This window comes from Caretta caretta, chromosome 1 (assembly GCF_965140235.1).
Source record: "Caretta caretta isolate rCarCar2 chromosome 1, rCarCar1.hap1, whole genome shotgun sequence".
Lineage (NCBI taxonomy): Eukaryota > Metazoa > Chordata > Testudines > Cheloniidae > Caretta > Caretta caretta.
In genome coordinates, this window is record NC_134206.1 from 252,322,927 (window position 1) to 252,350,425 (window position 27,499).

A 27,499-nucleotide genomic window follows, 5' to 3' on the forward strand; every position below is an offset into this window, starting at 1 on the left:
AAAAACAAATTAAAACAACCTCTGAATGGTCTTGCTAAATTCTTCTTGAGGAATAATCTCTGCTATATCTGAGTTACATATGTTGTATCTTATGTTTGGTGAGTAACAATTTTAAAAAGATTATCCACTAACCCCACCCTTTAGGTGACTCTTTATGTGAGCAAGGTCAGAACAATCTGCCAAAGATATGGTGGATTCCCCATCATTGAAAATTTTTAAATCAAGATTTAGAAATACAGCCAAAGATCTGTTCTAGGAATTATTTTGGGAAAGTTCTATGGCCTGTGTTATACAAGGGGTCCAACCAGATGATCACAATGGTCTCTTCTGGCCTTGGAATCCATAAGAAGAGAAGGTTCTGCAAAGCAGTTTCTCTTGCCAGGGCTTAACAACATGAAGTTGCCCTTGATAGGAGCCCATCCTCTGCTCACTTAGGGTGTATCTACAATGGAAAAAGAGGCAGAAGACAGGACTTGGCTTTCAAAAGTGCTGAGCACCCAGCAGCCACCATCAACTTAAAGCAAGAATGCAGGTCACTACTGGGATTTCAGTGGGAGCTGCTGGATCCTCAGCAGTTTTGAGAGTCAGGTCACTTATTTAGTTGCCTAAATATGGACTGAGAAGTCTATTTGCTCCTCTTTTTAAAAATCTTGCCCCCTCCCCTCCCCACAAGACTATCACTACTTTAGCACATTCAGAATCAAGATATGTAGAAAAATAAAATTTACCTTTAGAGACGATTACAAATCCTCCACAGTTAGCCTTATATAACAGTGTAAAGTGATCACTGTGCAACTCCACCAATAAGAAAATGAAATGTAAAAATGTTAACTTGTTTTAAATAAGATTATGACAATTCTGTGAAACAGTCAGAGCAAAGATTTTCATATTGGTTATACAATGAACAGTCACAACTTGTTTACAAAACATAGCTTTAATTATATACACGTGCTTCAATCAGTTTCAAATAGACTTCATGAAGTACCAGTGTCTTACTATATGTGAAAGAATAAACAAACATTTAAGTTCTGAAATAACTATTTATTGCTAACATATCTTAATACTTATTACTTGAGCAAATGCTAGCTTAAACTTCATCTATTAATACTCACTAGTTATTCTTTAGTGCACATAGGCTTTCATATGGGTTATAGATATTTTAAATGTAGAGGTTATACAGAGAGGCTATGTCCACACTACAGAAGCTACAGCAGCACAGATACAGCACTGCAGCTTTGCCACTGTAATGCCATAGTGTAGAAATTTTATATAGCCATGGAAGGGGTTTTTGAAAGAATTCTTCTGTCAACCTAGCTGTGTCTATATTGGGGCATAAGGCGGCTCAACTACAGTGCTCAGGGCTGTGAATTTTTTCACATCCCCTATATGACATGCGTCGCCAATCTAATTTTTAAGCGTAGACCAGGCCAGAGTTTCTCTCTTCCCATTGTGCTTATATAAGAGCTGTCCTTAAAAGTTACAGAATGAGCAGATGACTTGCTGGAGCAAAGCCTTTATCTGAAGCACTGCTCAAGGCAGGAGGATGTAATGAGCTCTCTAATAAAACCTGATATGTTTGCTCATAATCAAAGCTGCAATTCTAGTCTTCCCTCTGTGTTTTAAGATGAACGTGAAAAGATGTTATTTAAAAGATCCAGCCAATCTAGTAGTTCTGCTGCACTTAGCCTAACATTTCAGTGTAGGAATTCAATTGAGACCCACTGAGACCAAGTACACTGAAGAATTTGATGTAAAATACATGGTATCATACAAGTCTTACAGAATTTCAAGCTGTTTGGTCCATACAGTGAATTAAGTGTTTTAGAAAAAGATATTCGCTCTGTGGATAAGTCAGGCACAGAATGGGTTTCCTCATACCTCCTCCCCCACACCACGTAGCTTTATGCTGGTTCAAAGACATCAACTCCAGAGGTGAGAGGATGGTTTATTATCTGGGTAAAATGAATCCTTGGCTTCTCTGCTGAAACTATCAAAAAGGACACCAATTATAAGAGGGTTTCTTGTCCAACAGAAGATGGACTAAGACCACAGATCACTTCAAATGAGCCAAACAGCTGTCAGAGGATGGTTTCTACTTTTGGTTATTACTGACCTGTGTCACAGTGACTAAGTGGTGACAGGCTTCAGTATTCCGTTAATAATCTTCCAGTAACCCATTTCCTTCACAATGCCATTTTCAGAACAACTCGCTGGAGTTGTGTAGCCTTGTACTCCAGTCTAATCTGGATTTATACAGATTCATTTTTTTTAAAACACAGAAATTTCTTTATCAAACTTTATATCAAATTTAGTCTGAAGCCAGAATACCAGTTTACACTTTGAAAGTTAGAGTTAATTTTTCTGAATATCTGATTTTTAGATCAGTTTGCAATACAGAACTCATTGTGTTCATTATAAAATAGCTAACTTTTGTATTTCTTGCTGCATCATTTAAGTATAAAATCATAGCATAAGGAACATTACAGTGCATCAGTCTGAAATTAGGCCATTCCAATTTGAAAAGCCTACCCTGCAAGCTATGGGATAGGAAGAATGAATTTAGATAAACAAAATGTTAAATTACAAGTCTAATCATATCAGACAAAAGTCTTTATTAGAGTTTCACAAATGACAGTTTAATATATAAATAGTATTTTTTACTTCTGAAAGACAGAAGAATCTTGTATAAGGCCTTCTCAGCTTGTGATAATGCATTATGAGCTATACTGATTGGGCTCTTAGTTCAGGTTGAATGCGTCTGTCTGTCTGTCAAAACTTCCTGGAAGAGAACACGAGGACCACAGCACCAAAAAAGGTGTTTGGTTTTGTTTGAGCCATATGAATAATTATTTACTATTCTCCTGCTATAATATAAAAAGCATGGAATATATAGCACTTATCAGAAGTTCTAAGGCAGAAATCAGTCTCTTTAGTCACTAAATGAAGATTCACTGTCAGAACTTTCTTCTGCATTCACTTCATCTCCCCAGGCAGGCACTAAGGCATCTGGTGTTCTAAAAGTGAAGGGAAAGATTACACTTCGTTAAATTCCAGGGGAAAAAAAAATATGATCAAAATGCTACTAATAGCTTGGTTTATTTAGCAGCTTTCACCATAAATGTACACAGCATTTTAAAAACAAAACCCAAGTTTACAATCTAAGATATAAAAATATATTGGGTTAGAACCACTTCATTTTCAACTGATGTGTAACTTAAAATCCAGTGGACTGCAAGCTCTGAAGACCCAGTAGAGTTCAGATTGGAGACACATTAAGAGATCTCCAGAAAATTCCTTAGTCACTAAAAGAAGTTTGACTGGCACCTGAAGAGAAAGCTGAAAGCAGACACTATTGATTAATCCAAATTCTTGTACAATCTTCAGGAGTTCTAGGACCATTACAGAATGGAACATGCTGTGCACCATTAAGCAGTGAAAACAGTACATGACAGGAAGTGAATACAGTACATAACTAAAACAGTAGGATAGTTTTAGGTAGGCAAGAACAATTAATCACTCAGACTGGAATTTGGCTAGGATACCAGGACTGAAAATCTGACTTGCAGAAAGTCTTCAATGACTACAAGCGGTCAAGCTTCTTGCATTTACTCTGAAATACAGGAAGTAGTGTATTCTTAGATATGCTAATACCATGCCAGAACGTTTGTTCTGTGTAAACTCTGGGGAAAGCGTGCCACCTAATGAATCACCAGTATCACTTCCTGCAGGACCTGTTTTTTCTTGGAAGTCCCCCAGCCAAGTATTTCCCAGGCTCAATCCTGCTTAGTTTGTGAAATGTGACAAAGGTAAGTGCCGGATGGGACATCACTCCTGGTACAATTTGACATTAAGTGTGTACATAGGGATGGAAGGTACCTATATTTGAGAGTAGTGGAGGGTTCAAATGAATGAAAACCAACTTCTCAGTTCATAGTTAATTACCACCTGCAAGATACATTAATATAGAATCAGATATCATAACTGCCAAGTCAATCATGCCATAGTATCCCATATCTAATGGTCATCTCCTAATACCTGCCACAGAGGTGCTTTCCAGCCTCAATTTTGCACATATTAAATCCACTTGAATTCGTTTGATTTAGATGCCTGAAGTGCCTACACTGAGTCACTTGATGTGTTATAGCCCTATGAGAACACACAACAAAGGTTCTGCTTTCCCCATGCATATCCCATGCGAACAGCACCCTTCAGGATTATTCCTTTATTACCATGGCACTGCAGCAATTTGATCTGTAGAGACCCGCAGACAAGATTAGGGCAACAGTGGTTAATCCCTGAAGTTCAAAAGTACAGGAGAGGACAAAATAGGATGTGTAAGAAAAATAAAAAATAAGGAAACATGGGGGAAGGAAGGGCGGAAAGACTCAGAGCTAAGGTCAATATGGAATTTTAAAAGTCACAAGCCAATAGTGGAGAGGAAAGACGATAGAGAAGGAAGAGAAACTACATCCCACTAGAAACAGCATTTCTTTCCAGTCAGAGAAAGTGCTGCCTTCAGAAAAGTCACTTCAGACACTGGGAAGCAGCAGGGAGAGACTAGATCACCTGATTTCTGGTATGAAAACTGAAGAAAGTGCCATAGTACCTTTTTAAAAAGGGGAAAAGGGAATAGAAGAATAGGCCAGGCCAAGCTAAAGATCTAACGACAGTGTGACTGCCATGCAGGAGGACAGTTAGATTTCTATGGCCCTGGAAATGGGCCTCCCTTCTCTAACCCCTTCTTGCAGGGCAAATGGAAGGGTTGGGAAAGAAGGGAAGACTGCCTGTTTTGGTACCAAAATGCTTTCAAGTTGTATCTGTTTTTCAAAATAAATTTTCCCCAGGAGGAATCCTTCAAGTTTTTGCTTGCAGATTTGAAAGCAAATACACACTTTGCCAAACAATTAGTTTGCTTTGTACAGGTAAGTTATCTACGTAGAGATTTCCATATCAACAATTTTAAGACCATCTGCCTGAATGTTAGTACTTTGCAGAATCTTAAAAGGGGTTGAGGATGATCCCAAATGACGTATAATTCCTTCCCAGCATTTTCAAGCCAATATCTGCGACATTTTAAAATAAGGAACATGTTTCAACTTCTAATGGGCAGCCTTTTCTGGTTTAGTTTCACTGTTAGAATCCTGCCTTATACACCTAGACATAAAAGAGGGACATTTACAAAAAATTAGTAACAAATGGTAACATTTTAAGAGACAAAAAGTGCCTAGGATTTTCAAACAAGGTTTTGCTGACTACCTTCTACCTTGCATTTCCACTGTATGGGGTTTTTAAAAACAGTCTTACTGATCAGACTAGTGTATAGTATTTTAGTAGTTATTCCTAAAGACACAATCTTTACCTTATTAAAAGAAAGTGCTTGTTTCAGAATAGGCTGTTCAAAACAAGGTATGTACTACAGCTGGTTGAAATTTTTGCCAAAAAATATGTAGTTTTGTCAAAACTGAAAAATTTTCTGAAACTATTTTTATGAAAAAAATTCATAAAAAGGATGATTAAAAGGTAGAGAATTTCATTTTGTTTTGGTTTTACCATTTTGTTCCAATGAGCATTATTCTGAGTTTTCTATTTTGTTCCAACTTTTCTTGTAGTTGGTCACATGATGCCCTGTGTGTTCACTGATTGGCTGACTACACAGTTTCAGATTGGTTCACCCTTGTGACTGAGGGTTTGATTGTGTTTGCGTGATGCCATGCCTGCAAGAAGAGAAAGCAGCCTGCTTTCTGCATCAGCATCTTTTTGAGAAGATTCTCCCAGCCTAGTAGATTACAGGTTCTCTCTCTGAGCCCTGTACTTGGGGTGGTTCTATTGCTGTAAGAGGCAGACTTATTTAATTCATTGATTTCACCTAACCCTGCCATGGTTCAAGCCTATCAGAGGCTCGTTCACCTGCACATCTACCAATGTGATATCTGCCATCATGTGCCAGCAATGCCCCTCTGCCATGTACATTGGTCAAACCGGACAGTCTCTACGTAAAAAACTAAATGGACACAAATCAGACGTCAAGAATTAGAACATTCAAAAACCAGACGGAGAACACTTCAATCTCTCTGGTCACTCGATTACAGACCTAAAAGTGGCAATACTTCAACAAAAAAAACTTCAAAAACAGACTCCAACGAGAGACTGCTGAATTGGAATTAATTTGCAAACTGGATACAATTAACTTAGGCTTGAATAAAGACTGGGAGTGGATGTGTCATTACACAAAGGACAACTATTTCCCCATGTTTATTCCCCCCCCCCCCGCTCCCCCAACTGTTCCTCAGACGTTCTTGTCAACTGCTGGAAATGGCCCACCTCGATTATCACTACAAAGGGCTCCTGCCCCGCCACCCCATGCTCTCCTGCTGGTAATAGCTCACCTTAAGTGATCACTCTCCTTACGGTGTGTATGGTAACACCCATTGTTTCATGTTCTCTATCTCCCCACTGTATTTTCCACTGAATGCATCCGATGAAGTGAGCTCTAGCTCACAAAGGCTTATGCTCAAATAAATTTGTTAGTCTCTAAGGTGCCACAAGTACTCCTTTTCTTTTTGCGAATACAGACTAACATGGCTGCTACTCTGAAACCAATCTTTTTCAGTGGATCCAGGAGACTGCAGCATGTGGCTGCTTGCAAATAGCGTTCTTGCATGGTGCACTTTTGAGTGCTAAATAGGCAAGCTTCCAAAAGTGGTCCAGAGTGGAGAAGCTCTGCAGCACACACAGCTGGAAGTGAAGGTATGGGAACCACCAATATCCACTTTGCCCGAGGCACACAGCTCCTCTGAACAGGAATATTTCCCTGTGGCACAGCTGACCACTCAGCATGGGGGTGGTGCTGTTGCTGGTGAGATTAGTGGCATGCCTCCACTTAATCCAGCATCACATGAAGTTGTTCTTGTAAAGGCTGAGAGACAGCAGCAGGCCACTGGCCAGAGACCATCAGCTCCCTCTAAACACTCTGTTCCACTATTTCACTTCCAGAAAGGATGTGGTTGGTATTGGTAGTCTCAGCTCTCAGGTGCAGTGTGGGGGCAGGGGGGAGATGGGGAAAGAGGAACCCACCTCCATCTCTGCTCGATATAGCTCTGGTGGAAACTCCGGGGGGGGGAGGGGGAAGGTTGTGCATTTTTCTCAGCAGCAAGAGTCATCACGAGCTATAATCCTCCAATCCCTTCCTGAAAATGCAAATAAGCAACTGCATTGCAGGTTTGGGAACATTCCAAAATTGATACTGTGGACATTACCAGTGCTATTTGCCAGCTCTGCAAAAAGAGGGAGAGACTAAGCTGTGATTGAGCAAGCTCAGGACTTGGAGGAAAGCTAAAAGGCACTCTAACTACGAAAGAGCAGATGTTGACTGTGACACCACCAATGCTTTCCACAACTTTGTCAGCTAAGCCCTGCAGTACCACTCAACAGACCCTAATGGAGTACGGGGGCAAAAATATGAATGCAACAGTGAAACTGACCAGATTATGTGTGAGAATGCTGGCCATGGACATGCTTCCTTCTTCCCACATGGAGGGTGAGGGCTTCAGATGCTTTGTGGCTGCAGTTGCCCCCAGGTGGCAGATCCCTAGCTGCTCTTATTTTGTGTAAAAGGCAGCACCAGACCTTGGTGGTGCTGTGAGGAGTGCAGTACAGCTTGGACTGGTTAACTGTGAAGGTGGGAGCATGAACCTAATCATGGATATGTGGACTAGTGATCAGACAACTACATGTCTTACAGTCCACTGGAGGAGAATGGAAAGACTAACCATAGCACCAACAACATGAACATCTTCAATCAATGGAATGCCACGCTTTGCATATCTGGATTTGATAAACAGCATAAATCCCCAAACATCTTGGACAAACTGTGTACTGTCTAGGATGCCTACAGCCCCTCAATCTCTTTGCTGGGTTTGTGGCAAGAGATAATGAAGTGAGCATCAGAAAAGCAGAGCATGATGGTGGCTTCACATGTCCCTTGCATTGCTCACCACCTCAGGCTGATTGTGATGGAATTTCTGGATGGGAATGCAAAGTTGCTGGCACTGCTGTCAACAACTAGAAAGCTCTATGGCCACTTCAGCTATCCCGTGAAGCACGCCACAATCATAGAGAGCTGCAGGAGACACAAAATGCCATGTCACTAGATGAAGCAGGTGATCACCAGAGGAACTCCACCTTTTACATGATAGAAAATCTCTATGACCAGAAAGAAGCAGTGGTAGCATTCTACACCTCTGGGCCCAGGCTAGCACAGCCAGATACCAGACTCCATTTGGCTCCCTTCCACTGGCTGCTCATGAAGAAGCTAACAGAATCCTATAGCACTTGGATGAGGCCACAAAGGTGTTAAGGAAGGTTGATGACTGAATCAGCCAAGTAATTCCCTTGCTGTGCCTGCTGGCGAGAGAATAGAGACAGAAGTAGACCAACTTCCAGGAACAGGGTGACATCATTGGGAAATCGCTGGTGAAAGTAATGCTGTTTACTCTTCTGCAAAAATCACCATCTCCAACGAATCAATCAGAAGCAGCACTACTGGCTGGCAATATATCTAGATCCCCCAATTCAAAACTACCATGGGTTCCTTCCTTTCAGTAGAAAACAACTTTGTCACTTAGGATTTAGATAACTCATTTAGGTGTATGTGTTTGCTTGCTTTCACACACATTTATTTTTCCTAGTTAATAAACCTTCAGATAGGTTATTATAGGATTGGCTACAGGCATAGTCTTTGGTGTAAGATCTAGGGTTCCAATTGATCTGAGGTAAGTGACTAGTCTCCTGGGACTGAAAGCAACCTGAATTTTTGGTGTAAGTGACCATTTATCACTAAATCCAGTTTGTTGGGGTGGTACGATAGACTGGAGAGTACAAGGGGACTGTCTGTGACTCCATGGTAAGACTGTTCTAGTGATCCAGGAATTCACATTCATTGCCAGCTTGGTAAAATCTAACTGTAGAACATACTACCTGTTTGAGGTACCTGCCCTGAAATAGGCACTCTCGGTCATTATCCACTCCAGACAGCATAACTGAAGCCTTTAAGTGCATAGCACTCCAACTCTAGTATAAAGATAGAAGTATTACTTACTCAAGGAGATCTGGGTCTAGCCCCTCAGAAAGCATTTTGTTTCTTATTGCCATTACAGGAACACCCTGTGAGGGAGGGGAAAAAAAAGTGTTTAAGTGGTATACTACTACTACTAATCAAAAAGTGAAAATCTACTGGAACAAATAGACTCCACAGTTGCTTTTAGGCACAGATCATGTGCAATGCTTTTCTGTGCTGACTGAACCATATCACTGCTGTTGAATAAGTATATGGAAACTCTTTAGCTATGGTGGCACCTGGAGCAACAGGGCAAATGTTTATCATTTTAAGCTTCGGAGGGATTTTTCTGCTTAAACAAGGAATAGAGAGGGTGATCTGTATTTACAATTGTAGGCATCAGCAATACAGCTGACACCATTAATATAATATATGTTCAAAACCAAAACTGTTGCACTTTCTAAACTTCATTGTTCAACCATTTGCTTTTTGCTACATCCCCTTCATCATCTGTATATTGTCTGTTTAAGATTGTAACCCCGTTTGGGCAGAGTCAGTCATTTTACCATTACTGAAGTGCCTAGTACTCTAAGGCTTTGACCTTACATATGTGTAACTACTCACAATAAAATTATGCACATGCATGTTTAACTTTAGTCCCTAATACAGTATTCATTCTTAATTTACAGCAGATGTTCAAGTATTTTCTATCTTACAAAAAATTAAGAAGTCAGGAAGAGAGTAACAATCCAAGGTTATTTAATTCATAAAGACACTGCTCCATCAATATTTTCCATATGCTTTAAAATTAGGTATTCTAATAGGTTATAGTCTACAAAAAAGGGCAAACTATTTGGTACACAAGATGAAACTAGATTTGTTTGTGTTTAATGACTTAAAAGTGAAGTTAGCAATTACATGTTACAATGCCAAGAGTAACAAACATTCGACTGCTTAACAGTGCAAGAAGTGGGACTGAACCCGATAACTGAACACACATCCTTTCTGCCTTTATGTAGCCAGTCAGGAGGGGATTAAAAAAAAAAAGGATGAACAAACTTTAAAGGATTTTTTATTTAAAATTAAAGGTGTTTTTTTTTAAACTATTAAATTAAATATGACAGGTTGTCAATGTTAAGATCTACATTTATTAAAATCTATTAAAATTAAATATTTAGTACATATTTGCTCCTAAGTTTTAAAGAAAGTCAAACCACTGAATGGATGGAAGCTACTGGTGAAGCACCCAGAGTTTGCTGAAGTGTTTAACCAGCTTTGGACAGCAGTGGCCTCCTCTGTAGGTACAGAGAGCTTATTTCTTCATTTCAGTTTAATGACTAGTTCACTCAAAATTAACAAACAAATTGGGAGTTGAAAAAGCAGGAAAACTGGACTGGAGGTCAATAGAGGAAGCCCTAGAGCAGACAGGGTGCAGATGTGGGGGCTTCTAGTTTATTGCACTGAATGCAGCATGTATAATTACCTGTCTCATGGACAGGTGGTGTACGTGTGCATTCAGTGCAAGCAACTCATGGGCCTAAGAGACCAAGTACAGGCTCTTTAAATCAGAATGGCTGAACTGGAGGAGCTAAGAGAGACAGAGATATATAGATGAGACTTTCAGGGACACAGTAAAGCAGTTCCACCCCCCAGTCTGATTGTCTCCGTGCTGTTAAGGAGGATGAAAATCTGGAGGAAGGAGAACATCAAACTGGAGCAGAAGGAAACAATCCCATAGTTTGGACAATTCTTCCAGATGATGTCATGGTCTCATCTCACATTAAGTCTACCCCTCTAGGGGAGGGGAACCCAGTTATTAGGAAGAGACAAGTAATAGAAATGGTGGATTCCAGAAGATGACCAGGAGAACTGCATGGTGAAGACCTCTCAAGATGTCTTGATAGACATATATGGATGGTCACACATAGGTACCAATGACAGGGAAAGGTAGGAGAGAGATCCTGGAGGCCAAATTTAGGCTGCTAGGTAAGAGATTCAAGTCCAGGACGTCCATGGGAAGCATTCTCTGAAATGCTTCCATTTCCACACATAGGGCCACTTAGACAGGAAGAACTGCATGGCTGCAATGAATGGATGAGACGAGGGTGTTCAGAGGAAGGATTTTGGTTTATTAGGAAGTGGGACACCTTTCGGAAAAGGAGGAACCTAGACAGAAAGGATGGGGTCTACCTAAACCAAAACAGAACCAGATTGCTGGCATGTAAAATTAAAAAGTTGTAGAGGAATTTCTAAACTAAAGAGTTGGGGAAAGCTGACATACAGAGGAGCACATCATTTGGACAGAGCCACCCCTCTGGGAAGGATTTATTAAAGGGGATACTCTATATCCTTGTAAAGAGAAGAGGATAGAAGTTGATAAAGTACAGTTAGGAACTAAAGTGAAACAGTCAAAAACAAAAAAGTATCCCATTCAATTACATCACATGAAGGCAGACAACTAAATATTGACAGATTTTATAAGTGCTTGTACACAAATGCTAGAAGTCTAAATACTAAGATGGATGAACTTGAGCACCTGGTATTAAACGAGGATATTAATATAATAGGCATCACAGAAATTTGGTGGAATGATGATGATGATCATCATCATCATCAATGGGACACAGTAATACCAGGGTACAAAATATATAGGAATGATAGAGTAGGTCTTGCTTGTGGGGGAGTGACACTGTATGTGAAAGAACAGAGTCAAATACAGTAAAAATCTTAAATAAAATCAAATTGTACCACAGAAACTCTATGGATAGAAATCCCATATTTGAATAATAAGAGTATAGCAGTAGGAATATACTACTGATCTCCTTACCAGGATAGTGATGGTGACTGTGAAATGCTCAGGGTGATTAGAAAGGCTACAAAACCAGAAAATCCAATAATAATGGGGGATTTCAACTATCCTCATGTTGACTGGATTCATGTCACCTCAGGATGGAATGCCGAGAAAATTCTGACACCATTAATGACTGCTTCTTGGAACAGCTAGTCCTGGAACCCACAAGTGGAGAGGCAATTCTTGATTTAGTCCTAAGTGGACCACAGGATCTGGTTCAAGAGGTGAATGGCTGAATCACTCAGTAATAGCAACCATAATGTAATAAAATTTAACATCCTTATGGGAGCGGAAAAATACCGGTAAAACCAACGACAGTATCATTTAACCTCAAGAAGTGCAACTACATAAAAAATGAGGAAGCTAGTTAAATGGAAATTAAAAAGAAGAGTCACAAAAATGAAATGTACGCAAGATGAATGGATTGAAAAACACCGTAACAGAGGCTCAAACTAAATGTAACCCCAAATTAAAAAAAAGGGGGGGAGGGGCAAGAGGACCAAACAAAATAAAAAAGGCCACCACGGCTAAACAGAGTAAAAGAGGTGGCTAGAGACAAAAAGGCATCCTTTAAAAATTGGAAGTCAAATTATACTGAAGAAAACAGAAAGGAACATAAACTCTGGCAAGTTAAGTGTAAAAGTACAATGAGACAGGCCAAAAAAGCATTTGAAGAGCAAAGAGCAAAACAGACAAACTAAGAGCAAAAAAAAAAAGTTCAAGTATCTCAGAAGCAGAAAGCCCACCAAACAATCAGAAGGGCTACAAAGTGATAAAGGAGCTCTCAAGGAAGCGAAGGCCATTGAGGAGAAGCTAAATAAATTCTTTGCACGGATCTTCACTGCAGAGGATGTGAGGGAGATTCCCACACCTGAGGCATTCTTTTCAGGTGACTAATCTGAAGAACTGTCCAAGACTGAGGTGTCCGTAGAGGTGGTTTTGGAACAAAATGATTTAAGCAACAGGTTGCATATCACAGTTAGTAGTTCTGCAATTTCATATTTGAGTTCCTTCACAACTCTCAAGTGAGTACCATCTGGTCCTGGTGATTTATTACTGTTTAATTTATCAATCTCTGTACCTTATGACTGGAGGATAGCTAATAGGACACTGACTTTTAAAAAAGACTCCAGAGGTGATCCTGGCAATTAAAGGCCAGTAAGCCTAACTTCAGTACCAGGCAAGTTGGCTGAAACTCTAGGAAAGAGCACAATTATCAAACACATAGATGAACATGGCATGCTGGGGAAAGTCAACATGGCTTTTATACGGGGAAATCATGCCTCACTAATCTATTAGAATTCTTTGATGGTGTCAGCAAACACATGCACAAGGATGATCCACTTGAGACTTTCAGAAAGCTTTTGACAAAGTACCACACCAACAGCTTTTAAGCAAATTAAGCAATCATGGGTTAAGAGGGAAGGTCCTCTCATGGATCAGTAAATGGTTAAAAGATAGGAAACAAGGTAGGAATAAATGGTCAGTTTTCACAAGAGAGAAGTAAATAGCAGGATCCCTTAAGGATTTGTACTGGACTAGTGCTGTTCAACCTCTGTAAGTGATCTGGAAAAAAGGGGTAAACAGTGAGGTGGTAAAAAAGATACAAAATTACTCAAGATAGTTAAGGCCAAAGCTGACTGCGATGACATTCAAAGGGATCTCAGAAAACTGGGCAAGAAACTGGCAGATGAAATTCAATGTTTATAAATGCAAAGTAATGCACATTGAAAAAAAAAAATCCCAACTATACATACAAAATGATATGGTCTAAATTAGCTGTTACCACTCAAGAATGATCTTGGAATCATCGTCAATAATTTTCTGAAAACATCTACTCAATCTGTAGTGGCAGTCAAAAAAGCTAGCAATGTTAGAAACCATTCTGAAAGGAATAGATATGACAAAAAATATCAATCCCACTATGTAAATCCAGAGTGTGTCCAACCTTGAATATTGTGTGCAGTTCTGATCTCCCCATCTTAAAAAAAGATATTAGAATTGGAAAGGCAGAGAAAGGCAACAAAAAAGATTAGGGGCATGGAACAGCTTCCATATGAGGAGAGATTAAAAAGACTGGCACTTTTCAGTTTAGAAAAGAGACGACTAAAGGAGGATATGAGAGAGGTCTAGAAAATCATGAATGGTGTGGAAAAAGTGAATAAGGAAGTATTATTTACTCCTTCACATAACACATGAACCAGGAGTCACCCAATGAAATTAATAGGCAGCAGGTTTAAAACAACATAAGGAAGTACTTCCTCAGACATAGCACAGTCAACTTGAACACATTGCCAGGAGATGTTGTGAAGGCCAGAAGTGTAACTGGGTTTATGGAGGATAGGTCCATCATCAAAAGCTATTAGCCAAGATGGTCAAGGACACAACTCCATGCTCTGGGTGTCCAGCCCAGGGACTGGATGACAGGGAATGAATCACTTGAAATTGCACTGTTCTGTTCATTCCCTCTAATGCCTCTGACACCAGCCACTGTTGGAAGACAGGCTACTCGGCTAGATGGACCATTGATCTGACCCAGTATGGCCATTCTTATGTTCTTTCCATCACATTATCTAATTTATTAACTGGCTACTCATGTGTGTCATGGCAGAAGTGGGTCTTCAGGAAATATTAGAATGCTGAAAGCATAGAGAGACCATGCAGTCCTCCAACTCATGAAGGGCATTCCAGATGTAAGAGAGCTTGGGAACAGTTGTGGGAGAAGCAGAGAAATGTGTTGAGGCAGGCACCATCAGTGGAGTGGATGTGACTAAAGCAACACGAAAAAGTGGGAAAGCAAGAAAGGGTGATTTACATACGGCCTTGAAAGCAAGGGCAAGAAGCCTAAACTTGATGTAGTGGAGGAGAGTAGAAGTGAAAGGATTCAAGGGGCGGGGTGTGTGCGACACTGGTCAGATAACAGGTAAGAAAGATTATTTTAGCAGTTGTGTTTTGTATGAATTGGGAGGCACAGAATAAGGTTACCAGGAAGAGCAGACAGGAGAATATTTCAATCATAAAGGCAAGAAGTGAGAGTCTGAATGAGAGTTTTAGCAGGAACTGGAGGGGAAAAAAAAAAAGTGTTGGAAATTATACAAGAAGGAGTGGCAAGATTTAGACACAGGCAGGATCTGAAAAACCAAATAGGCTGTTGGAGAGGACTCCCTTCCTGAACCTGCCAGTTGTGAGAATGGGTGACAAGGAGGACTGTGGTGTTGACAGTGGTCACAGAGAAAGAGGGAGCAGAAAGAGTTTGGGAGGAAACATCAGTTCAGTTTGGGCCATGTTAAGCTTATGGCAATACATCCAAAAAGAGAGGATGAGTAAGACTAAGCGAGAGGAGGAAAGTTGGGAGTGGACAGGTAGACAGGTTTGCAAGTCAACAGTGTAAGATGGCAAGTTGAAGTCATGTGAGCCGTTATTACTGAGAAGAGGACAAAATGAGAAAGGCTGGCAGAAAAGGAGGACCTCCTAAAAGATACACTGAAGGTATGGCCAGAGAGGCAGGAAAGGATAACTATTAATCCGGAACATTTCAAGGAACAATTAGAATGGGAAAATAGTTAACAGATGCAGCAGGAAAGAGGACATAAGAATGGAAGCACAATTTAAAATGACTCCTCTGAATATAATAGCAATATATAAATTCAAGCCTGAGTGTGCACTGGAATGTAAGCGGTCAATTATACATATGTTAAGATTTAGAGAGAAAAATGCCTTCCTTTCATTGCAAACCCTTCAACAGCTTGTATGCTTATTCAGCAACACCTAAACATTCTCCTTCTGGACAGGATACCCTAGAACAGTTTGGCCCACAACATTTTGAAAGGAATGTTCCAACAGTATCTGCTCCTGTGTTTCCACTAGTACTGCTCAAAGAAAACTTGTTGCTTTGCCATCCTCTGCTGCAGAGGTCAAGAAACACCATCTGGATGACTGCATGCCAAAAAAAGTGTCTAGTTTCTGATCTCCAAGGGACTGAGCTTCTGGTGGTCTAAAAAGGACATGGGAGACCTCAAAAGGTAAATGAACAGCAGTGTGGGATTTTCTGGCACTGAACAAATACTGTTTGTCCAAGGTAAGTAAAAAAAAAAAAAAAAAAAAAAAAAGGAGCAGGCAGCCATGACTGATGGATTAGAGAATCATGTCTGTACTACCATCACAGGAGACAGAACATAGAGTGCCCAGTCTGGTGAAAGGATAGCAATGCTAATTTTGTTACTGTGATTAGTATTTTCCTGTGTGTGCTTGCACTGAAAAAAAAAATCACAATTCTAATTTTATATATAAGTGATCACTTTCAACAAACAATTAAGCCCAGGAGTTTGTAATATAGTGTCAGATATCGATTAATTTACTTTTATTACTGGGTGTCTCACAGCTCTGTTGCCATCTGCCACATTGAAACTTCAACCCAAAGGTGGTGGTTGTTTTTTAAATGCATAAACCCTTTGGAGTGATACACAACTACAAAATCTCTAAAATTCTCTCCTGAATTTTAGAATTCAAAAGTCCTGGAAGCTAATTGTTTTAACAACTAAATTAGAAAAACAGAACAATTAAATCTTTTGCACTTGTGTTGTAGCAGTTTCAGAAAACATCAGACTTGTCAGCTTCTACATGAATTTTTTATCTGTGATGAAAATACATAAAAAAGGTGTAAGCCTGTGATGTTCCTATCCAATTCTAAACAAAAAGCTTTACACAAGTAAAAAATTCACTTATCCTGGGATTTTTTTTTTATTAGCAGGTAATTCCAAAATACTACCAATATCCCTAGCCTAAACCTTGTGTGTAGGTTCAGCTACTTCTAGGGTTCCTAGCCTAGGCAAGTGAAATGGGAACCCATACTCACTTTCTGAATACTTAAATATTGGCTCAGACTGAACAAAAATACCAGACTTACTGGTCTGATCAGATATGGCAAAACCTATATAGTATTTTATCTGTTTTGATATATCAACAAAGATTTTGTACATAAATCCAGTAAGGACGGGTTCTGATAAGTGCCCAAGGAATTTTTGTTTGCAGTGTTGTTGCAGCTCTGTTGGTCCCAGGATATTAGAAAGACAAGGTAAGTAAGGTAATATCTTTTATCGAACCAACTTCTAAGAAGAGTTCTGCATAGTTCGAAAGCCTGTCTCTTTCACCAAGAGAAGTTGGTCAAATAAGAGATATTGCATCACCCACCTTGTCTCTGTAAAGGCATTTTTATTTCTTATTTGGAAGAATATTTTCTTCCAGAATTTTATGTTTCAGAATTTCTAAGAATACTGTATTATAAAAACAATGTTAAGGATAGTCTTCACCCACAGCCTCCATCAATCTCATGAGAAATTGGAAGTGGTGAAGATGAAAACACACATCCTTTGATACAGTGAAAAGTCTTTATTTGCCAATATTCTAATTTAACACACCAAACACTAGATTTATAAATCAAGTAAAAACAATGTGTCTAATGGCCAACGTGAGGGGAATTTAAGACCATACCAAACTGAGTGTTCCTCAGAAAATGTGAACTACTAGTTTGGAATTTTGTGAATAAGTTGTCAGATTTGAAAAATATTTCCATTCACGACCAGTTTTTTTTTTTAAGACTTATTGCAAGGTAGTTGTGTTCCTTCTAAAATTTAAGATAAATTTATTTTTAATCCGAGTGCTGTATTTGATCTACCCACCACTACAGATGCTTCTTTTATAGATCAGTAAAAACATATTTGAACTTAAAACAACAAAACTTTCCAAGTAATTCTCTGCCCAAGAGTTTTTTCTGTCTCTAATATATTTGCTAAATGTTTCTTAAAATAAGTGAATGACCTCTGTGTTCATAAACAGGAACTTTATGGTTAATTATGATTCAAACAGTGTCCTCATTACTACAGAAATGTAATACAAATAGAAGCTGCAGTGTGCATGGATGGCTTAGAATGATAGAATTTTTATTTACATCCATTTTTGTCTAGGCCAGGTCAGCATTTACCACCAGTCTCTCTACCTGCGAGAGATGTTTAGTGGGCCAGGTAAAATAAATTGGTGATTTCAGTCCAGAACCTGATGGGCAGACGTTCACAGGAGCATGAGAAAGAATCACCAACACAAGTAGCACACTTGCTTACAGCATTAGAAAAGTAAATGACTGAACAGGCATGGAAATGAACCATTCTTTCAATCTCAGGAAGCAGTCCCTCCACACAGTTATGGCAAGATGGCAGGGAAATCTGCACTTGCACTAACTATGCGGCACCTAAACTGAATAGAGTACCTTAGTTTTCATTGCCTTCAATCTGGCACTTTCAAGATTGTCTTCATGTAGGCATATGTAGCAATTGTATACAAAGTATGAAATATTTTATTTATCCAAGTGTTTAAGTTCTGCTGAAGTCTAATGAAAATTCCTAAACTAAGAACTATGTCAAGATGGAGTCATAGTTGAGTGCACGTATTAGTAATTTAAAGGTAAAAAGCATTACAGGGATGTTATTTTCCCAAAACCTGGGTTTTTTTAATGCTTGGAAATTCAGAGTTAAGGTTACATTTAAAAGAAATCCAAAATATGTTCAGGCAAGAAATGTACAGTTGAGGCACCCAAATGACTAACTCTCCCTAGTAGCAATTGCATGCGATAATCATATGATTAAGGCATTTTAATTTTAAGATTAAATATCAATTTTATTTAGGCTAATCTCCAGGGTAAACCACAAATGTTGTAGCAAACCAACACCTCCAAAATGTTACTTCATCTACAAAGCTAGTCTTAAACCTAATTAATTTTAAATACTATGAACATTCTATATTAAAACTGTTATAGGGAACAAGTAAACCTGTATCTTATTCTAAGTTTAGTAACACATACTACGTATTTGTGACATTACTGTATTCTTCACAGGTTTTAGACTGGGATTTTCAAAAGGAGCCAAAGTGAGTTAGGTATCCAGATGCAATTGAAATTCAATGGGATTTGGGTGTCTTTCAACAGAATTTGGGCACCTAACTCCTTCAGCTTCTTTGAAAATCCCAGCCTAACACTGTACATGTAGAAGAATATTACTGGGTAGTTATGCTAAGTCAAAATGGTAATTACCATTGAACATGTAGAATGAATTGGATGGTAGAAATAAAGTGTATTTATCTTGTAATTACATGTTTACTGTTTATAATTCATGAAAAGAGTATTTGTGCCTTGCAAAACAAGTTTATGTGAAATATTAATGCTTTAGAAGCAGTGTAAGAACACATTAAACCGTAAAATGTGACACATTGTACAAGGAAGCTCTTGACAATCTAATGTAGCCAATATTACATTGCTTTGCAGGGGATCACTGCAGTTTTACCAGTGTACATCCAGTAAATGTATAAACATTACCTGATCAAACCAGGCCTACAAGCTAGCTATTTTATTGTTTTAGAGAACAGCTATCCTCATAACAGCTTTGCTACTTAATGAACATATTGCTTAGTAGTTTATAATCATCTTCTCATGATAGAATAGGGTGACCAGATAGCAAGGTGTGAAAAATCAGGACAGAGGGTGAGGGGTAATAGGCACCTATGTAAGAAAAAGCCCCACATATCTGGACTGTCCCTATAAAATCGGGACATCTGGTCACCCGATGATAGAACTTACCTAGTACTACAATCACTGCTGGCAACAGCTACATGAACTGAGATAATTCATTAATCAGGAGAGAGTAACTTTAAAAATATTTGTTTGAACAGAATGTCTTGGCAAATACAAATAAAAAGCATGTTCACTTTTAGCATGGAAGTTTGACTTTCCTACCACACCATTTATTGCTGGCAATGGAGTCACCAGGACTGCCAGTACAAAGGATAAATGTGGAAAGTGAGATCTCACTCAGTTACTAAAATCAATGTAACTATGTATAAAAGACTTGGGTACCCTACTATTAATAAATCAAGCATTAAAGCAACAAGTTAACGTAGTGTTCTCCTCCCAGCAGTACTACTGACCCCAAAATGTTCCAAATAGTTTGTAATAAACTAGCCATAAGCTGCCAATTTGTTACACAAAAAAAAAAAATTAAAAGAAAATTTCTGGGACAGCACCGAGGTCTGGTGGTAGATCCCAAAAACTGCACCAAGTTTGAACCTTGAGTGCTTTGCTTGCCATTAATTCAATTGCAGGGAAGAAGGGATGAATTATGTGGTTGGTTCTGTAATTCATATCTCTAGGATCTCCAGCAAAACAGGAAAAACCAGATTTACATTAGATATTTCAAATGTAAATAAGTAGAGGAAAAAAAAATCTAAGCGTTGTTCATGCCCTATTTATACATGAAGTGCCAACAAAAATAGGGCTTCTGATTTTAGGTTTAACACCGATAAAATATAAAATTGGGGGTGCCTATCTTCTACAGTTTTGCAATTTGATTGATTTTTTTAAACTTGCCTACCCATAAAATCTCTGATGTAGTGGTACCTGTGTTGCGTCTGTGTGATCGGGTATATTAATGATACCATTAACATGAAATTAAGCAGAAATGTGCTCCCGTGCACATGGCTGATATCTGAATAGACAAGTAAATAGTTTAGCAGTTTTGGATCCATAACTAGATCTAGTGTTACACTTTACTTTGCCTGAGATCATAAGATTTACTCTAGCTTTTATAAAGGTATAAATTGAGCTAAGAGGCTTATGTCACAGCAAATGTAATACATATGAATATTCAATTAATTATAACAGTTTTCTGCAAGTTAAAGTCATGAGGAGCACTTGAGTTACAATTGTTTGAAAAATAATGGAGACCAGTGAAGTGTTCTCTGGGAGGGAGGAATGTAAGAACAGGAATATACTTTTCCTTTCACTATAGCATCATTTTCTTAAATTTAAGAATAATTAATCTATTATATAAATAATCTAAGATGGTGGTTTTCAAATTGGGCCACTGGTGCTCAGTGGATCACTTACAGGTCAAATAGTGCTGGCTCCTCTTTGTTTCAAGTCTTTTCATTACTAAGAACAGCCTGGACGGACCACTTGATAGATGGGGCTGAAAACATGGAGCAACAGCCAGTCTATTTGCCTTCACGTGGAATCAATGCTACTTAAGGGGAAGAGGAAACTGGAGCTATCAGTGAGACAGGAGCTGCTACATGTTGAGAGAAATACCCCAGGATAAAGAAAACCCAGCTGCAAAGCAGTATGTATGTCCACGGTAAAGGGAGAAGGAAAAACAAACAAGAGAAGAGAGGAACGGAATGGGTGAGGGACAGAAAGAGCAAAAGTAGACTGATTCCCCTCCCCCTCCCCAAAAAGATATCATAATAGTTAAAAGATATACATTTTCCTATTACCTTCACAGTTAATGCTACTGTAGCTATCAGATCTTGCATGAATGGGAGAAGTGAATAACAGAGGTGATGGTCTACAAGATACTCTATTTAGAAGCGGCCCACCTTAAAACAATGTTTGAGAACCCTCAGTCTGAAGTGCTGCATATTTTCCCAACTTAATTTGTGATATCCTATCTGCCCTTCAGATAGGTGCAACAGTCAGAACTTACCATAATAATAAGTTTGTGTAAATTAGGAAATCAGTTATATTCATATATGGCTACAAAACAGTTTCATCATAAAAAATGTAAAGGAATTTCAAATGAAACTAGAGAAAGAACAAACAGACTTACCACTTGAACCATTTTGAGATATCTGGCATATCTTGGATCCTTGGCTACAGTCATGACATTTTCTGCTGCTGCTTCTGTTTTCTGTTGTCCTACCTCATGTATGCTATTCTGCTGTATACAGAGAACACTGTATGTAAATCTTGAGTAACAACATGGACCAGGAGTACATAAGGAGAGTTCAGCTAATAAGATTTGGGAGTAGGGTAAAATTAGCTCCTCTTTGCCCCAATGGACAGACTATAGACTTCTGCATGTACACACACTGCCACTTGGAATTACTTTCATTAGTGTTTGTCACAATATATTTTTGTAAGAGAAACTATTTTGAATAGCATAAATAATTTAGTTATATTCAAAGTTTGTGTGTTAAAGAAGTCATGAAAAAGCTGTCAGGCTGATGATCAAAAGCAATTCTGCTTCACTCATACAGCTTTATTACATATCATTCAGTTGATTCAAAGTACTATACCAAAAAAGCTATGATTTTTCAAGTGTTTCATTTGCCTATGTCAGAGTAATATTCACATTTCTAAAAACAAAGTCTTAAAAAAGACTTTAAATTGTTGCTTTAAATTGTACACTTATCCTGAACAGGTCATTCATAAAGGACATTATCTATTAACTACTTTTTAGGTATTTATGTCTATTTTCTACTGTTTTGCAATTTGATTGTATTTTCGAACTTGCCTTCCTATAAAGTATACCATGTAGTAGTACCTGTGTTGCGTCCGTGTGATGTACACGGCCGGGGGACAAGTGCCCCTCCCCCAGCCCAGTCCAAAACCTGCCGCAGCCAGGGGACAGGCGCCCCTCCCCTGTCCGGGATCTACTGAGGCTGGGGTGCCCAGGTGCTGCTGCAGGGAGAGAACTGTCCACCATAGCCCCAGGGAGTCCCACTGCACCCCAAACCCCTCATCCCCAGCCCCATCCCAGAGCCTGCACCCCCAGCTGGAGCCCTCACCCCCTGCACCCCAACCCTCTGTCGCATTCCTGAGCCCCTCATCCCTGGCTCCACACAAGCCTGCACCCCAGCCAGAACCCTCACCACGCCCCACACCCTAACCCTCTGCTCCAGCCCTGAGTCCCCTCCCATACTCCACATCCCTTGGCCTCAGCCTGCCACATTAATTTTATTATGGGCACTAATATGGAGGTGATGAATCACATCACCTCCATATTAGTGCACATAACAAAATTCATTCCACACATGGGTGGGAAAAATTAGGGAAAACTCTGGAACCCAGGGTAGAAGGAGACTGGGTTCCCCTTCAGGCCAACAACAAAAGGTCCAGGGCCTTCACTAGGCAAGGTTCATGAGGTCTAGAATCTCACTTTAGTCCTAGCACGTAGCTGCTGGACTATTACTGAACTGGACTCAATTCTACCTCAAAGGGATGAGACTAAAAAGTGACCTGGCTGGAGGGCAGAGTCACAAAACAAAGCAGGCTGACTGGGGGTATATCTGCACAGGGATGAAAGATGCACGGCATGGGCACGGCTGGCCCAGGTCAGCTAACTGACTCGCAGGGCTAAAAATTGCTGTGTACATGTTCAGGCTTGAGCCTGAACTCTTGGACCAACCACCCGACATAGTCCCAGAGCTTGGGCTCCAGTTTGATCCCGAACGTCTAAACCGCAGCTTCACAGCTCCAGAACCTGAGCCTTGCGAACTAACGGCAGCTGACCCAGACAAGTCATGGGTTTTTTAAATCCCTATGAAGACCTGAACGGTGGGTGGGTCAACAAGGCTATGGAGAGGAAAACCTTGACACCACCACATCCAGCCACAAGATGGGTGCACTGGCTGGTGAGTCACTTTGTCACAGTCTGAATCAAGAACAAAGCTACACAAGTTTCTGAGAAGCTTACATTATAGAAATCACAATTTCACAAGTGGCACAGAAATTGTGAAAATGACCCCAAACTATCATCTTTAAAAAATAATTTAAAAGCAAATGTCTACAAACTTTTTAGTACAAAAAATAAACTTGGCTAGTCAATTTCAAGCACAGAACAAATTTTACAAGTAATGTCAGTCAATTTGGACTAAGGTTACTTGTAAAATTCATTCCATCCTTAGCCCTAATTACAGGGCATTAAGATGACATTTTCAGTTGCCAGATGCCTACTTGATGCTACCCCTTGACCTTTAATTACTTGGCTCTGATACCACCGCCAAAGTGGCAGTGGCTCACGATCAGAATCCTGAGATATTTATCTAGCTCATAATTTCCCCATGTTGTACTTTTTACCTTTAATGGATAAGACTAACATAGTAAATTTTTACCTTAGGTAAAACATTTTAATTGCTATTTGAGTAATCTGCATAGCACCCTCTAGTGGTAAAATGTATAAACTACCTTTTCCTTTTTTCAAGCCCTGTGCCAAGTGTTCCAAAGTCATGTTATCAGCAAGAGACCATACATACTAGAGAATCAACAAAGATTCTCTTATGTTGTCAGTTATAGACACTGGACAAAACTAGCTTTTAAAGAAATTTAATTAGTTGTGTCAGAAATTTTAAAACTGTTTGTAAAATTTCACTGATATATCTGTTCAACATTTAATATGTATTGTTTCAGTTAAACATAAGGAATCTTAACAATAATATCCACTACACATACTGAGATAAATACAAAACCCACAATACTAAATTCAAAATCTTAAAAAAAGAAAAAAAAGCTTGAGTCAAGCAGATTGTTTTGTTTGTAGGCAGAATATGTAGAGAGAATGAATTTCAATTGTATTTGACTAGATTTTAAAATCATGAACATTGGCACAAATTAAAAATATTCTTTTATACTAACACACCAATAACTCCCAAATGACTCATGTTAGTCCTAACTTATTCCCCATATAAACTGAGCGTTCTCACTTAAAGTTATGAAAAAATACAAAAGATTACAGGAAGTACTTTTGCTAATATAATTAGAACATTATCTTTTTGCACTAATGTTTCCATCATCTACCATTTTGATCTCCAATATTTGGACTTGGGAGGACAGAAAAAGTTTAAGCTATTAAACTCATTCTACCAGGCTTTGTTGTTAAATTGTCCATCTGAAGATATGAACCTGAAGCCCACTTTCAGAAATATGTAATATTGCTTTAAAATGCAGAGCCAGTGGAAGTTTTCAGAGAAAAGTTAAAAAGAAGAACTGCTAATTATTGACTGATATGACTGACATTGTACAGTACTGCCTAAGAAACTCTCCACCTTTGCTTCTACTTTGCTATTCCCCTTTGGGGTCAGTGTAAATGAGCAGAATGTGTCTAAAAGTGAGACAGATTTCTTTCATATCACAATTCTGCAGATGAATCTACAGTTACTAAGCATTAATAAGCCAGGAAGAGCAACAATCTGTTGGATTTTCAATAGTGCAGCCATTGTCACTTCACAGCAACTCCTGCCAAGTTTCAGACTTTACCCATGCTCTGGGCTGAGGTAAACTATTACACTATAATTGCTATAAAACAGAGAAGAGTGGGAGACTGAGGGTGAAATGATCAGGAAAATACATCACTTCTCTATCTCAAAAATAAGGCAAGAGAGTTTTGCTTTGTGAAGTGGCCAACAGGAATGCTAATTCTTAATAAACTGAGAGTGTGTTTAAAGCATATCTAGCCTCCTTTATGCTGATAATCATTTAGTATAAAAGTGCTCCTCTAATAAACAGAGGATTTAATAGAGCAAGCATGCATTTGCAATAGAAAGTGCTAGAAATTTGTTGGTTTCAGCTGAAAGCTCAGATTCTAAAAAAACCAGTAGAACTGGAATGGTGGGATTTGAAATTTTAATCTCATGCATGACTTTATGTCCCTGACCCCCTTACCTACCTAGTTCAAGCTGACCTTTCAGTGGGATTTAATAAAATGTAGGAAATAATTTTTCAGTATAATATTTTTATTCAAACATAATTTAACAAAAAAGTGTAAGAAGCTTTTTTTTTAAAAAAAAGACAAACATGAAATGGAAAATGTATTATAGAGTTAAAGTTTGGTCTGATTTTTTCCTTACACATGCTTGTTCACTCCATCTTGTTCAACCAAGAGGAAACACTTTCTGGGAAGAAGTATATTTTTTAAACTTTGATACTTACTTCTGACTGAGGAGATACAGATACTGAGTGCTGATCTGTAGTGGCTTGTGGAACTGGACCATTTGTAACACTGTTCATATTTGCACTGGACACTTCAAATTTGACATCTTCTAAGCCGGGAATAGATGACAACTGAATGCAGAAGACAATTTTCAAGTAAACTCTGAGTGTAACATCTTAAGTTAAACCGATAACATGCATTCCTATCACCTAGAAGTCAGCACATATACCAGTCAGGCAAGGAAATCAATTGATAGTACCCATGTAAGCAAGACAATAGTTTGCTGTTTCCTCATTCAGGCCTGGTCTACTAGAGTTGCATGAAATTTTTTAGACAAATAGTTAATTCGCAAAAAGTGTGTTTCACTTGACTCAAAATTATGGTGAATCCATATCAAGTTCACAATTGTTTTGGCCCCAAAAATATTTTTCAGGACTTAGTGGTTAAAGTAGTCATCTGAAATGTGGGAGACTCAAGTTCAATTTGCCCCTCTGCCCGATGGGGAGAGAGGATTTGAACAGGATTCTCCATTACAGGAGAGTGCCTGAGCCACTATGCTACAAGATATTCTGAGGCCAGTCTCAGTGTCTCCTATTGAAACTGTTCCACTATGTATAAACACACACTGAAGAAAGGACTTGAACATCCTAAGTGAATACACTAATTGCCAGGCTACAGAGTCATTCTGGTTCTCTTTCCTTGGACCAATAACTACTCAGTATCATTTATAAATCGCAATTTGTAGTCATTCATGATTGCTTAGATTCTGCAGACGTTGACAGCATTGGATATTCATCCAGGACAATCCTCCTATTCAGCCTGTATAAGCAGGATTTTTCAATGCTTCTATTTTACAACCTTCAAGAAAGATTAGCTAGCTAGCTAGATGATAGATAGATACACACACATATGGAAACCTTCTGATTATACTTAAACTTTTGCACTCCGAAGTTTGAGTTAATTCCAAACAGAGGGCCTGCTTCTAGTGAAATCAAGGGGGTGTTGTTACTAATGTCACCGGAAGCAAGATTGGGTCTAAGTTTTATATTGTTTTTTTCTAATTCTAGATGACTACAAAGCTGTATCTTTTGGTCATACAGGATACATTTTTTCATCTAAATTATATATCTGTCTTCAATTTGACATAGTTTAGGCTATACTTTTAATTAAAGCTGTATAAGCCATCTAGTTCTTAAAAATAACTTTTTACTTTATGTGGAAGTTGGTGGAAACACACCCAACCATAAACAAATTAATCCACCAAGGTCTAGTGACATTAACCCCAAGACCTTTACTTTAAAGTAGATATAACAGTTAACAGAGTTAGTGTGGTACGTGCAGTTTTGGAGCAAATTACGTATTGTAATAAGGATAAAGCTGTATTTAATCTTTCCCTCTTCCAAACAAAAAAATTAACAGAAGACAATACTAAGGATAAAACCAACATCACCTTCTACCACATGCTGCCTGCTCCTTTGTTCCATGCTCCATGGCTGTTTAAACTGTATATTCAGTGGTAAAGCATGAGAAAGAAGAGTTTGCAGCAAGTTTTGATTTAGCCTGAGCTGTAATTTAAAGTTGTCATACTGATAGTTTATTTTAATACATTAAATTCCATTACAGCACAGTTCTGACGACAATTGTACTTCAGTGCAAAAGTCTGCTAATTATAAGGAAATCTGACTTTGAGCATTGTGAACAAAAACCACCAAAACACATCTATATATACATACACACCTTTGCATCCAAAATGTTAAGCGTTGTTTCAATTTGTTGGATTCGGAGAGATAGAGCTGACAACTTCTAGGAGAGAAAAAGAATTAAGACATGACAGCACTGTTCAGT

The 27,499-nt window shown here is 38.7% G+C and overlaps 1 protein-coding gene across 6 annotated transcripts in view; it reads right to left on the minus strand.

Moving 5' to 3' along the window:
* Window positions 1-915: 915 nt before the first annotated feature.
* Window positions 916-27,499, minus strand: part of WASHC3 (WASH complex subunit 3) — a 33,675-nt gene continuing 7,091 nt past the window's right edge. For 2 of the 6 annotated variants that reach the window (XM_048831424.2, XM_048831465.2), the window contains exons 3-7: window positions 27,392-27,457; window positions 25,654-25,785; window positions 21,554-21,664; window positions 9,098-9,162; window positions 916-3,014 (exon numbers count right to left, since the gene is read on the minus strand). In XM_048831424.2, the coding sequence (XP_048687381.1) occupies window positions 2,930-3,014; window positions 9,098-9,162; window positions 21,554-21,664; window positions 25,654-25,785; window positions 27,392-27,457 (459 nt within the window). In that variant the 3' untranslated portion in view covers window positions 916-2,929. The remainder of the gene's footprint in view (window positions 3,015-9,097; window positions 9,163-21,553; window positions 21,665-25,653; window positions 25,786-27,391; window positions 27,458-27,499) is intronic. The other 4 variants (XM_048831436.2, XM_048831445.2, XM_048831482.2 and 1 more) reach the window with 4 other exon arrangements.